The sequence below is a fragment of the Ischnura elegans genome, chromosome 5, assembly GCF_921293095.1.
Source record: "Ischnura elegans chromosome 5, ioIscEleg1.1, whole genome shotgun sequence".
NCBI classification, from domain to species: domain Eukaryota; kingdom Metazoa; phylum Arthropoda; class Insecta; order Odonata; family Coenagrionidae; genus Ischnura; species Ischnura elegans.
In genome coordinates this window covers 76283760-76299263 of record NC_060250.1, presented here as the reverse complement: position 1 = coordinate 76299263, position 15504 = coordinate 76283760, and the positions used below count along the sequence as shown (strand labels likewise).

At 36.7% G+C, this 15504-nt stretch overlaps 1 protein-coding gene across 1 annotated transcript in view; it reads left to right on the top strand.

The window, feature by feature from the left end:
* LOC124159086 (probable RNA-binding protein 19) overlaps positions 1 to 15504 on the top strand; it is a 34624-nt gene extending 19120 nt beyond the window's left edge. The window contains exons 12-17 of the mRNA XM_046534622.1: positions 3876 to 4021; positions 8353 to 8555; positions 9458 to 9574; positions 12752 to 12857; positions 13001 to 13124; positions 14651 to 15504. Coding sequence (XP_046390578.1) covers positions 3876 to 4021; positions 8353 to 8555; positions 9458 to 9574; positions 12752 to 12857; positions 13001 to 13124; positions 14651 to 14709 — 755 coding nt within the window. The 3' untranslated portion in view covers positions 14710 to 15504. The remainder of the gene's footprint in view (positions 1 to 3875; positions 4022 to 8352; positions 8556 to 9457; positions 9575 to 12751; positions 12858 to 13000; positions 13125 to 14650) is intronic.

Below are 15504 nucleotides of genomic sequence, written 5' to 3'. Positions count from 1 at the left end.
TCAAAACATGTGTTTTAGATTTGAGAAATTAAAATGAAGTACAATATCTTTGTGTATCATTTAACCTTTTGTCAGGCGCAATATTGGAATGGCTGTGTTCAGGTGCAATGTGCCTGACAGGCACAGATGTGAAAAAACATTATTTACTCATAGCATGGCTCAGTGGTACACCTTTAACACTAGAAGGACGGCAGGGGTCATTTGACCCATTTTCAGAATTCAAATTTATTTTTCTCTTATTAAAATATTTTTTTTAATTTTGAAACTTTTTGACTTTGTTCATTTTGGTCTATATTTTGATAAATTAGAGAAAATTCAACAATAATGTTTTGTTTTAAATTTTTATGACGTGTTATACCTAGAAGGACGGCTAGGGGTCATTTGACCCACAACTGGTTTTCGCGCTATTGCGTAAATTCATGTAATTATGATGTTTGAATTTTGTTTTATTTATTGTTCAATGATTATTGTATTACCCACACCGGAAAATCGTCACGTATCCCAAGAATTGTTTTCCGTCGTCCAAGATTCAGAGGTCTTAGAGACATTATTTTCAATACCGACTCATCAGGTTTACGAATAACTTTAATTTTTCTGGCCTGACGGCACTGTCACTTGACCCTTTGCCGTGTGTCCAGCATTAGTGCCGCCTGACCCCGTCGGGGTTTGGGGCGGGTTGACTGCACGCTGCGTCCTGGGGAAAAATCCTCTCTTTTTGAGAGAGCGGAGGAATTGGGGGTAAAATTCTACTGTAAATTCTACCCTTGGAATCGGCACGTAGGTCGGAGAAGAAGCATTACTGCAAGTTCCTGGAAGATACGAATCAGGATACGGTTGGCGGTTGAGCCCCTGCCTTTCGAAAGGCAATTAGCGTTACTTCTGAAAATTTTGTCGTTTTGTAAGAATTTCTAATGCTCTCCAGCTCTCTATACCTCCAATGCAACTAGAGAAGATTCTACCATAATGCGGTTTCGTTTGTAGATTTTTTTGCATGCATATCAGTAGCGAGTTGAGGGAGAAAGTAAGAAGTCGAGAAATATATCAAGAGAAGAGAATCGTCGCGATTCAAATGGCTGTAGGGAATATTGAAGATCAGTATGGAAGTGAATCACAAACATCAGTTCAAGGACATTCTGACCAATCCATCAACATCTACGTGTGATGGAAGCGACGAAGTCCAAGTGAATCCGATGGCGACTTTGGCTTGATAGCAAATGCACAGCTCTATCCAACAAAATGCAGCTGTCCTTTTATGAGGTAAATTCCAAATAAACCAGACAAATTTGGAATCGAGTACTGGGTTTTGACAGATGTGAAATGAAAATACAGCCTAAATGAATTTCCATATTGTAGCAAAGATGATGATTGGCCATCAAATCAAGCGTTGGGGAAATAAATAGTTACTAAAGTGACCGTAACATACAAGAATTCAGGAATAAATGTAACTTGTAACAACTATTTTCCATCCATCCAGCTGGCAGGAAGTCATAAAAAATGGAAAACTTCTCTTGCATGGACGATCTGAAAAAAACAGGCGTGACGCACAAATATCCATGACCCCTAAAATAGCCATGTAATCCATTCAACGTGAGTGTTCAAAAATACCTTAGGCCATACTCTTACGTAGAACCATGCAAACTAGACCAATAATGTACTTTCATTCAGCAGCATGATCTCAGACGACACCATTTCCGAAACGAATAAAAGAATACCATAGACCATCCTATTTCATAATAAAAACAAAGCGGGAGTAGATATGATGGATAGCATGCATCAATTTATTTACACGTCTCCAAATCCAACAGCCATATCTTCACGGGCACAAAAAAGAAAAAGGTGCCAAATACCATCAAATTGAATCATTGCACCAATTTCTTTTCCATTTTCCAAATTCCTTTTAATGTGCAAATGGCTCGTGTCCTAACACCCCCTGCCAAACGCTTTTAAGCGTCATGCGGGTTAGTGTGTAGATTTAGATGTATATGAATAAATCGTCCAATGAACACATTCAGCGCAAAACAAATATTTTGTGGAAACAGTGCTGAAAAAATACTGTGTCTGAGATTTACAACAAAGTAATAAGTTTTAAAAATTTTAATGCAAATTTTGTAAACCCAGTACCCCTATTGTTTAAACATGTAACACAACTTTTGTATTGAGTGTATGTAATTTAATTACTTGATTTGCAATCGACTACTACATACGGTTTAATTCATGATTCTTTAAAATAATTGTTATTAACTTTTGACGATGGAAATAATATGTAATAATGTTAAATAGTGTTCTTAATGAACTGATTCAATAATCAATACGATTAAACTGAATATTGGATGAAAATTAGGCATTTTATTCCAAAATACATTTTAGGGGTCAAATGACCCCTTGCCGTCCTTCTAGGTAGCGCGAAACTCCCGTCCTCCTAGTGTTAAAGTTTACCATTATTAGTGCACTCGCACTCATAATTTCTTTCATGTTATGTATACCCCTTTTCATGCCATCATACAGCCCCGGACTGATCCAGCAAGGTGCAATTTAACGTACTCTTTAGGCTATTAAGTATTACCTATTATATGTAATGTATTTTAGCATGTCAATTCTATAAGATTATTGTTTTTTATTTTCTTACCTTATTTATCTAATAATGCTTTAATATTGCATTATTGTGCCATTTTTTTGCTTAATATTGCTGAGTAATCCACCACTGATTGGTCGGCATAAATGCTGAAAGTGAAGGTTGCATAGAGCGTGTGAAAACAAAAAGCTACTATAAGCGTCAAGGGTCTATGCCGCCTAGCGGTACGAAGGAATGAAAAAAAAACTTAAGTTGTTCCTGTCAGATATATTATGGCTGACGTAAGGTTAAGGAGGTCACTCTAAAAAACTAAGGGTAAGCCATTAAAAAAAACGAAGTTTTAAAAACCTTTAATAAAAAAAGTAGTTGTTTCTTCTAGTTGCACTTCATATAGATGATTAATACATTTGGGTTTTTGTCATGCTGTTTCTTGGAAATTGCATTTGGAAACCAGTATTTGGGTCAGCTTGATAGCCGTTTCTGGTGTTACCATAAAAAATGCTGAATACATCTGTGATATGAATGTGGCAAATGATGTAGGTCTGTTTTACCATTGGTAAAATTACTGAACTCAACTAAAGAAAAATAAGACTACATATACAAATGAAATGGCCATATGGCTTATTTCACTTGACCTCGGCCTGTTTTTAAAAGCATATTCTTTCTCTTCCCTTCTGTTGGTATCTTCTGTGTGTGTATCTTTGTTTTCCTTCTTGTGTCCACATCCTATTCCTGTGTTAATGAATGGTGAGTTGCTCTGCTGCCTTGTACTTGTTTGATCTCTCCTGTGAGCTCTATCTAAGGGGGAATCTCTTTTGTGTAGACCTCTACTGAAATCATTGGGAAAATGAGTGTCCTGGTTGAGTAACTTGACAAAGTTCTTGATGCATAATTGGGAGATTTTGGGGTTGAATCCCAGTCAGGCTACATTTTTATCCCTTGAATTTTGGCTTCTACCACCTTCCAATTCACTGTCATCCATGTCCACTTTGTGTTGTGTGTTTTTCTCCCTTTCTTTCCACTTCTGTCAATGCGTTTAGGCTTGATATATGTATGTGCATATACACACACTGGCACTTTTGGAAACTATAACCGGTAGTATTTCTTTCAAATCTACCTCAATGCTTCGGAATCAGAAAGAGGTGCTCCCATAATGATAAAACTTATTTGAAAAATAAGTGGATTTTAGCCAAATGATTATGTAGCTAAGATAGTTTTTGGAAACTCACCATTAAATGTCTTGTTATACATGAAACACGGATATTGATTTGTATGCTAATTCACTTGAACAATGTCATTTTAGGAGAGGAAGAAAGCTGGTGCATAGATACTCAACCGAATGAGGCCGTCAACGAGGATGATGAGGAGGAGGATGAAGAGCCTGAAGCGGATGCCACGCTGTTTGTCAAAAATCTCAATTTTGAGACAAAAGAGGAAGATTTAATTGAAGTAAGTACATGTGCTGATTATTTATGATTTTTCACTGTTGGCATCAGTGGATTCCAAAATTGAAATGTGGAGTAATTTCATTTCCATCACTTAACAATTAATTTCAATGTGGTACCATGAGATCTACATCTACATATTACCCTGTAATGTGCTTTAAATGAGTGTGGCAGGGGGTGTTAGGACACTAGCTGTTTACATATAGAAAGCAAATGCTCAAACAAGGATACGACTAGTACAGTGGAACTTGGTTAGTACGTTTTCCTCCTTAGTACGACGATTTCTCTTGGTCCCGGTACCATCGGAACAAAATACATGCAAAAGTATTTGGTAAGTACGTTTGAAAAAATTGCGCTTTCCTGCAGGGCTATTCTAATAAACGAGGCCATACGTATGGCCGGCCGTAACTTTCTTATGGCCTGACCCGAAATTACCGCCTATACCGATTCCACTCTCGAGGGGCCATATCGTATGGCCCGGCCAAAAGTCTTAACGCCCTTTCTGCAGGCGAGTATGAGAATTATAATTGGTACTATAAGTTGGGTTCACTTTTTTGGAACACTAGTCATTTTTTGAGAAGGAAGTTTGTTCTAACGTGGATAAAAAATTAATTCTATGTTCCTTAACTGAAATGGACTCTTATTAAAGGATAAATTTGGTTTTTCTTTAAACTCTGATCAGGCGGCAGACGCTGGAGATCTTTAAAAAAAGTGAAGAACGCAAATCACGGACGAGAAAAAGCAGAAGAAATTTGTACACGATTGGTACCCTACAGTATTATAATATTCGTGAATTGTACATGTAATGGATAGATATCCTATTGTAGTTCTAACCCCATTTCTCTCCTTCCAATGGTGTAACTATTGTCTCATGGCTGCAATAATTTGCCCTCAAAAGCCGTAGAAATCCAGCCAATGCACGAAATCTAAAGATGAAATTGAAACCTTAAGTTTCATTAATTTTATTATCAGAGGCTTATGTTAAGGTAGCTGTATAAAATTAAAACATCAATATGAGAAAAGCATTCTTTCCTTGATTTGTGGACAACATTTGTCCTTTACGCATCGACTTACTGAAGATTGCCTTATACTGCCAAAAAATGTGTTGCCCTATGTTTCTTAGATATCCTCCCTCATGAATGGTAATGCTACGAGAATCTTAAAATATAAAACATTTAATAGCGGATATTTCAAGCTACCTACAGCTTTTCGAAACAAGTAAGAAATCTGCTAGCAAATGTAGCACAGAATGCAAACCGTGATTTATTCAAATGCATTTCTCAATTCTTATGACGTGATGAATAATAAAATATGGCCATTTATCAGGAATGTCTGACTATGTAAAACTGCAGCCAATGAGAAGACCCAATTTTCCCCACCCCGTGCTCCTCACCTTCTGTTGCCTCTGGAGTGCCCACTACGCACAAATTTTACGAGTGGGCAATTGTTGCTATTGCACGAGTTATCATGATGAAGAAATGAGTCTTATCCAATTCCCACTTTATCTAAAGCAGTACTGCACGATGTAATGCTCCGGAGTACGTGCGTATTTGACTACTGCTGCGGGAGCAGACGATGCTCTGGATCTCCACGCGAAGCTTAGCTTAAAAATACTTGATCTCGGCACGAAAGCAGACGACATTAAACAAATTTTTTAAGTAAATTTCAACTGTATAATATAAAATCTTCTTGTACTTACGTCGTAATCTAATAATTTTGCGTGTTATTATTCGAGATATCGATCGATATAACAATCGATATGGCTTTATTCCAGAAGCGAATGTGTACGGCTGTTGCTGTAATTTAAGGTTAATATAATTTTGTCCAATTTTTATAATGTTTAAAAACAACCCGTTGACATACTCAGGGTTGTCGTTATATTCTCCGAGTATGCTGTGACAAAAAAGAAATGACTTAGCTTTACTTGTCCTCTTTCTATAACTACATAGAGGATAAATCACGGGAGAAAGACGCCGTTTTCATGTAATTATCTTCGGGAAATCTATGAAACATTGTGATTTTTATTCACATGGTATTGTTTTTCAATGTAGTGCCCATTTTCTTTATTTTAAAGGTGAAAAGAGTTCAGGCAGGCGATCCTACGAGAACTACCGATAGTAATTGTTATTATGACGACTTTTCCACAGATTGCAATTACCCCGACTGCTATTTTTTACTTTCCTCGTTAGCACGTTTTCCTGGTTAGTACGTTCATTTTTTGTGGTCCCTTCAGAAACGTACTAAACAAGTTCCACTGTATTTATTAAAGTTCTTTACAGTTTGGGGGAAAAACGAATTCTCATATCTATTCGGCAAAATATCTCTCTTAATTTATCACTTCTGTTGGACCTGGAAATTAAGTGGGGCTATAAGGTGATATTCTCCGTGTCACTCTTAAAGATATCTTATCTCATTGTTCAAGCAATCTAAGCCTAGAGCAGAGCCTTTGAGTCTCTAGCGGCTCCCAGCCTAATTTGCTTAACATCTGGGTAATGCTGTATGTACCTTCGTAGCAATTTTTGATGAGATGGTAACTTTGCCAGAATCGGAAAGTTATTTTTGTACAACACAGTTATTTCTGCATACTTAAGGCGTAATATTATAGTTTTATCAGTTTTGAAACCACTTTTTTGAATAAATATTTTTAATTATTTATGACATTTATGGATGTCACCCATGCTGTATGATAGGTTTTTGTGGTATGCAACCCCTATTTCCAAACCCTCTATCTATTCTTTCCCTTGCTGATGTTTGTTGTAAAATCATGGTATTATATATCATTTTCTGATCCCAGAGCAGTCTTCTGCATAGAATGGATTAAAGTTAACTAACAGTCCTATTTCATTAATATTATATGTAGTTGGAAAGTTGCCTCTTATTTTCTTTCGGTTCAATCTGAGGTAACGATAGTGCTTTCTCTTGAAGTTTGGCTAAAGTAGCTCTAAATTGAATCATAGATTTTACTTCACTTCTCCTTGTGCTCACCAAGTCTATTTTCTTTTTGCATTTTGTAAAATAACTAATGCCAATAAAAATTAACTGAATTGACTGATGACAATCAAGATTGCAATGCAAGATTGCAAGAATGCAATCTATATATTATGCTTTTTTTAACAGCCACATAGATTACGGCCTAGAAATATGGGGTAGTGCCCCTGATATAAAATCAGTGTTTCTTTTGCAAAAAAAGGCAGTTAGAATACTAACTAATTCTCCATCTCGTGAACACTGTCGCCCACTATTTATTAGATTGAACATTTTAACTATTTACAGTATGTACGTGTACAGAGTTTTACTATATATGAAAGAAAACCTTGATCTTTTCCCTATAAGAAGTACAACTCATAACCATAGCCTAAGAAATAAGAATTCCTTATCACTAAATCAGTGCAGATTAACCAAAACCCAATTCTCCATACATAATTTAGGTATCAAGCTATTTAACCATCTCCCTATCTCAGCCAGAATGGCTAGCTTGACCAAATTCAAGAGTGTGATTCACTCATGGCTAGCCTCACAGCCATTGTATTCTGTCAGTGAATATTTTACTCTTAACACATGTGATATTGTATTCTAATATATTCATATACTTTCTATTATATTTCATTTATTTTTATTATTTTTATTAATTGTACACTGCCTATGAACTGCGACTATCTTTTCTTGTACATTCTATATGTATGTGCAATTGAATTTCATCTGTGACGAGGTCTGTGTATCTAATGAATACTATTGACCAATAAAGATTATTATTATTATTATTATTGCAGTAAAGAATTAAGCATCATTGGGCATGTATAGCTGTCATAGTCAGTGGAAGCTTGGTTTAATGAGTGCTCACAATTCCTGGAAATTTGCTCGCTATATCGAGTGCTCATCATATCAGAAAGTGATGGATGAAGGCCCTCAATTCGTGTATTACCTATATTTGCCTTTTGTATCGCTGCTATTTCATGGAGGAATAAGATTGCATTTTCCCTAACTTGTGTATTCATTTATAATTTTGCTAATGAAATATAATAAAACAATTATGGATACTCAATTCTAAAATCCATGCATATGTGATGACATGTGGCATGACTTGTTGTGACATAGTACTGAGCTGATACTGTCCGAGATAAGAAAGATGGGACAAATCGCCGTGCGATGACAGAAACTATAATCCAGACAAAATACCAAACAGTTGTTTCTCTCAAAATTGCAGGAGAGTCAGTTGTTGCTGAGCACAGTTCCATTAGCATTTGTTTTATACCCTTTTCAAATTCTTTGCAAGTATGTGAAATGAAATGTCAGCATTGAAATTTTATAAAACTTAATTCTTCTGGTCTCTTGCAGCATTTTAAAAAGTGTGGTAAAATCCATAGTGCTACCATTGCAAAGAAAAAAGATGCACGGAGGCCTGGGGAATTACTTTCTATGGGTTTTGGCTTTGTGCAATTCATGAAGAAGGCTAGTGCAGAGAAGGCTCTGAAGACACTCCAGAATTCCAGCATCGATGGACACTCCGTTGAACTGAAACGGTCTAATCGAGCAGTCCAGTAAGTATGAAATTATTGTAATTGGAGACCACTAGATGAGGAGCACCTACCCTCAGACACTCGATCCTTCTGTATAGTTACATTGATAAATTTACTGAATGATTCGTAGTATGAAACTGATAACTGAAAGTCACGGAGGGTGAGTGATATCATCATTATATTTGTGGCGAAGAAAAGATACAGATTTATGATTAGACTAACTGCTGAGCCTCAGAGTAGGTAGAGCTCTGGCTTCAGTATGAGCGCTGGCTGTCCCTTCAATAAAAACCAAAGATGACAACAGATTTCTAGCCATAGAGCCAGCAAATGCTGTATATCTCTTTGTGGTGACAATGGCATTAGAAGTTCATATTCTTCTCCAATCATCATAATCTTTCAATATTGGCCTTAATAATAATAATAATTTCCTGGTAGCAGTCATTATGATGGAGTTTTATTCTTGTGTTGTCCCCCCCTCCCCCCCTATAATTTCATAAGTTAGTTAAAATGAAGGACAAATGAATGATAAACAATGTGTAATATTTTGATTCTGCCCCATAAATGGCTGTTAAATTTATATGAATTGCCTTGAGATTACGCACTTATGCCGTGTGAGGCTTTAGCACAGGTTTGAGGCTCTCAACCGGTAGTGGCTTCATTGAAGTCCTTTCTCTGTTGCGTTGCCATCTCGAATAGACTGTGATGGCCTAAATCTAGTACCACGAGCTCTGGTACATTAGCTATGGGTAATCAGGAACCTGAATAACAAAGAGGTCTGCGCATTGCCCTGGAAAGCTGAAAGACAGTGGTTTGATTCCCGATCCAGGGGAATCATTCTCATGGCAATTCATGTAAAATGATGAACGACGTCATTTGATATATTCTTTCGTGGAACTTATCTCTCATTTTTCTTTTTCTTGCAGGTCAGATGTGGCGACAGCAAGGAAGAAGTCAACAGCTGGGAAGGCAGAAGGTTCCAAGATTTTGGTGCGGAATATTCCATTTGAGGCTACAGTGAAAGAAGTGACGGAACTGTTTCAGTGAGTAACTGCATATATCAACACCATAATGAAAATACTTTCTGAAAAGGTGTAGCAGGGTTCATTCTGGTGAGAGAAGCCATGGACATGCCTGGGAAATAAAAATCAGAACATGATGTCTTGAAAATGTCTGGGAAATTAGGTTATGGTGCGGAAAAAACTCTGGAGGACCAGGGAAAAGATGAAAAAGATGATGGGAGCAGGCATTCTGAGCAATGGGGAAAGGGAAAATGGGGAACAGTCATTTTGAATGGGATGAAGAGATGCATGTCCAGTGTTCCCACTCAACCGTGAAACCTCAAAACCGTGATTAAGCCGTGAATTTCATCTACCGTGAAAAAACCTGGAAAAAGCCATGAATTTCGTCATAAAACCTTAAAATTCTGTCAAACTTGATTGTAAAACTACAATAGGGTGGTTTCCTATTATTTTTTTATTGCCTTAATCGAAAGATTATTACTCCTGGAGTACGTATTTCACGCTTTTAGATTTTTAAATGATAATATCTATTTTTCGCGATTAAATGAAATGTGAAAATTTTCAAGCGCGCGAAAACGCGACGCGTTAGTAGGAATGATGGGAAATCTCTCCGTACGTCGTATTTCTGGTTCCCCCTCCGCCCGGTGAGGTGACCTTGAGGCGAGGCTTAGCGCTGATACGTCGCAGGCTGCCAGCGGGTAGCCTAGTGCCCTGCCGCCTGGTAGCGCTTGGCTTAAATAAGGATTATTAATACCTTATCAAACGAGGAAAACTTTCCGACCTTAGCCAGTTTTAATAAGTGATTATTAAGACATGTTTCCCTGAGCTCTGCGCCTCATGCATGCATTGGTAACCTCAGACGACGTATAACTCCTATCTTCTCGTATAGAAACTAGGTCCCTGTGACGTCACGTGGAGTGGCATCGCATGGGCGCCAATCTGGCCCTTTTCAAATGAGGATAAAAATGGACCATTGCCATTCGTCTACACCGGCATTTATAAAACGAAATACAGTGGAACTTGGTTAGTACGTTTCTGAAGGGACCACGAAAAATGAACGTACTAACCAGGAAAACGTACTAACGAGGAAAGTAAATAATAGCAGTCGGGGTTATTGCAGTCAGTGAAAAAGTCGTCATAATTACAATTACTATCGGTAGTTCTCATAGGATCGCCTTCCTGAACTCTTTTCACATTTAAAATCAAGGAAATGAGCGCTACCATGAAAAACAATACCATGTGAATAAAAATCGCAATTTTTCATGGACATCCCGGAGACGATTTCATGATTACGGCGTCTATCTCCCGTGATTTATCCTATATATATTTACGGAACGAGGACGAGTGAAGCTCAGACAAGTCATTTTTCTTTCTCACAGCGTACTCGGAGAATATAACAACGACCCGGAGTAAGTCGACTGGTTTTTTAAACATGATAAAAATTGGGCAAAATTATATTGACTTTCAAATTACGGCAACAGCCGTAGACATTTGCTTCTGGAATGATACCATTTCGATTGTAAAATCGATCGATATATCGACTGATGACACGCAAGATTATTAGATTACGACGTAATTACTAGAAAATTTTATATTAAACAGTTGAAATTTACTTTCAAAATTTGTCTAATGTCGTCTGCTTTCGTTCCGAGATCAAGTATTTTTAAGCTAAGCTTCGCGTGGAGATCCAGAGGATCGTCTGCTCCCGCAACAGTAGTCAAGTAAATACGCACGACGTCGAGTTTATGGAGCAGTACTGCTTTAGACAATGTGGGAATTGTCTAATACCGTTAAGACTCATTTCTTCATCATGATAACTCGTGCAATAGCAACAATTGCCCACTCACGAACTTCATGCGCAGCAGTGGGCACTCCCAAGCGCTCCAAAGGCAACAGAAGGTGAGGAGCTCGGGGTGGGGAAAATTGGGGCTTCTTATTGGCTGTAGTTTTTCATAGTCAGAAATTCCCGAAAAATGGCCGCATTTTATTATTCAGCACGTCACAAGAATTCAGAAATGCATTTGGATAAATTACGGTAGAAGAAAGAGATGTGGAATGAATGGAAGAATGTTAATGGCTAATAATAATAAATTAAATCATGAATTCAGACGTTTGCGACCCTTAAGAAGACACTAGAGAACGAATTGCGGGTTGCGTCACGGCAAGCAATTGAGCGTACTAACCAGGAAAGCGCAATTTTTTCAAACGTACTAACCAAATTCTTTTACCTGTATTTTGTTCGGATGGTACCGGGACCGAGGGAAATCGCCGTACTAAGGAGGAAAACGTACTAAGGAGGAACGTACTAACCAAGTTCCACTGTAATTTGTATATTATGAATACACTAATGGTGGGTAACGAATCGCAATTATTGCCTTTTGTTTTCTTTGATGAAGGAAACTACCCTATTGACCGTTCAAAAGAAAAATCGATATGTCGATCATATTTCAAGGTCTTGGAGACACTGTCCACGCATTTGTCTGCACTCGTATATTCCAAGCGCAATTATTGGTCTGTGTGCCATGACAAGACACTGACCTTAAGCCTGTGATTGGAAGACCGATTACAAAAGTGCTCATTAATCCTTGCAAAAAATCAAGACGCCTCTTCAATTCCCTGCCACCCTCCATTTTCCCACTCACAAAATTTAGCCAGCTCTAAATTTTGCAAACGATAGGTGACGTAAAAAGAGCACTTTCATTGCTGCGTTTGCATTGCTGGCGTTAATCGCGTTTGTTAAATGTTTAGTAAACGCTGGTGATTTTTACGTGATCAATATTTATCCCTAGATTAAAAAAAAACAGACCATGAATTTGACGAAATACAGACTGAGAAAACCTGGAAGAAACCGTGAATTTTATAATTCAGTTAGAGTGGGAACCCTGATGTCACATTAAAGAACAAAATTGTGTGATGAGATAAAATTAAGCATCTGTTAAAATGTATTTAATATTAAGAGGTTTTAATTATGGTCAAATAAATAAGAAAAAACTGAGTAGGATCTACTCCGTTCACTGTTTTGGTACATCCTGACTGGTTTCAGTAGTCTTGTGTCATTTTTTTATACTAACGTTAACTTTGATATTATAACTTAACTTAGTCATCAAATAATGACGAGCCACATTATAGCTCATTGTAATGCCCACTCGTTATATGTAATTTCTTGTCCTGAAAAATTGTTCATCTATTTCTTTGCAGAACTTTTGGAGATCTAAAGTCTGTGCGGCTACCAAAAAAATTGGTTGGTACTGGTTCACATAGAGGGTTTGGATTTGTGGAGTTCCTTACTAAGGCGGATGCAAAGGTGATGAAAATTTTCTACATTGAAGAGTTTAGAAATCTGTGGAATTATATCGGAGTGATATTTTAAATATTTAGTGATTGAACTTGTACAGTCATAGAAATGATAATAATGAATGGATTTTTTGTCTGTTTTGTTTCCTGTAGCAAGCGTTTAAGGCCCTAAGTTTTAGCACCCACTTGTACGGTAGGCGGTTGGTGTTGGAGTGGGCGTCAAATGAAGAAAATGTCGAGGAACTACGGAAGAGAACAGCAGACCATTTCATACAAAGTTAGTATGCTTTTTATTTGTGGTTGAGATTATTTAAATTAGTTTTTTATTCTTATTTAAGTTATCGTACTTGGTGTGCACTATATTCATGCAAACAGCCTGTGTATTGTTTTTTTTGTGGTAATTGGGCAACTCTCACTCCTTTTAGTGTGGGATATATAATTCTAGCATTTCAGAATGTCAAAGCAGTGGTAATGCATGATGCAAGTTGCACCATTTAGGAAATGTTTTGGCTGTTTGAAAGAATTATTTCCTAACTCTAAACATTTTTCCCATTTTACACTTTTTAAGGTTTAATGGGAGGCTAATGATAAAGTTGCATAACGATAAAGTTTGACTTTGTAATATAACGTTAAGTATGGTACGATAAATCAGGTCCATCGTTAGAGTTAAAAACTGGTTGGATATCAGGTCATCAGTTAAATTTTAAAAAAAGGTGTCCACTTTGTCCTGGGTCAATAACATGTATGCTTCAGTTGGGGGTTGTAACTTTTGTTGATTTTAAGAGAATAATTTAATCGTCATTATTTTTTATACTATCACTGTGTTGCAAAAGAGTGCGAAAGATCCACAGAGAAAAAATCATCTGCCTTAACCAGGATTCGAACCCAGATCCCCGGATTTCCGGTCGAGTGCTTTAGCCAGTTAAGCTACCGAGGCGTCATTCTTCCCTGTTGATATTTATGGACACTACCGGACAAGGTGTTGCTGGACTGCTGGGCATATGATGCCGCAAGCAGTTTTTCTCTGTGGATCTTTCGCACGATTGTGCATTCCGGGTGACTCCCGTAAAAGTTATCACCGCGACTAGTCCCGGTATACTTTAAAATTATCACTGTGTTATTCATTATTATAATTTGGGGGATTAGACATCACTGAAACAATTTTCACTTATTTTAAAATGAGACAACCTGAGAACTGCAGTAGAAGTCTGTTAAAACAAGTGCTGAAGGTACTTAAGAAATCACTCATTGTAATGTCAACCCGTTATAGCCAGTGAAAATCACTTCTTTATCCAGTTATTTCGTCATGATAAGTTGAAAATTTTTGTTATTTATGCCTATGCATCAATCTAGAAATAATTGCACCCACATTCTGAGATGAGCTTGTAACCATTCTGCAGTAGAGCTTTAGTGCCGGGATATCCTGAGATAAATACATCCCGAAGGACATTCTCAGCAAAATGGACTAGTTATACTGCTAGTGCAAACATGAGCTCTCGTTATGGGTGAATGATTTCTCTATGCTTTTCATTATGGACCCGAAGCACTGAACTCACTTAATGCTACACTGGTTATACTGGACTTCTATTGTATACATTTCAAAAGCATTTAAAATGAAAATGAAATGGAAATATGTATTTTAAAGTTAATGCACCATGATAGTGGTCTCATTTAATAAGTGAATGTAATTATAAATAAGTTTTTATGTATTAAAATGTACTAGTAATAGAATTAATTTAGAATGCTAAAAAAAGTTTTCTTTCTGTTAAATATCAATTCAATTCTATATCATTTGTTTTACAGGTGCTCCAAAACGCAGCAATAAGAGTGTCCTTAGCACAGAAGATGTGGAAAACGAATAAATTATTCATTCTAAATGTTATTTTGGTTCAATTATTTATGTTGTTCAGCATGATGTTGTGGTAAAGCATTTTAAGTATGTATATAGCCTAATGTAGCAATGCTAATTAAAATGAAAATAGTTAAATCTCATTTACTTATTGATAGTAACTAAGGGAAGAAAATGAACTTTAAATAATTTCTTAATTACTAAGTAATTTTTTATTCTTACTGTGATTAAGTGATTTTTTTATCATCAAACCATGCAGTCAGGAATTATGTGATGCTAATGTGAGAGGTTTTAAGTGTTCCTTTATGTGTGGTTGAACCTTTGTAAAATAGTTTCCTCATAGCAGAGAATGTAATTTCATAAATTATTTTGAAATTTATGTTCATAGTGTTTGTTATTATGATGAGGATTCTGCAGAGTTAATGGTGAAGATTATGACCACTATTGCTTCACTAACAAGCTGAGCCCATGTGTACTATGATTCAGAATGACAGGCTTAACTTTTTCTTTCAATCGTGTGATTCCAAAACAGAATGTTGTTTGATCTATTATTGGTTAAATTTGTACCATATCATCACAGAATATCTGGCAATGTAAATCACTGTGAACACCCATCTTATTTCTGAAATATGTCTTGGATATGAGATGATGGATATGTATCTGTTTCATAATTTTGTCATTTTTCATCTATAATGGATGAATGTGTAGTTTTCTTAGTGGATACATGTGTGTGTCTCATATTAATGGGACTGATGTATTTTCCTGATCAAATTTTGCTGCCTGAAATATAGATTTGTTACTTTTTAAA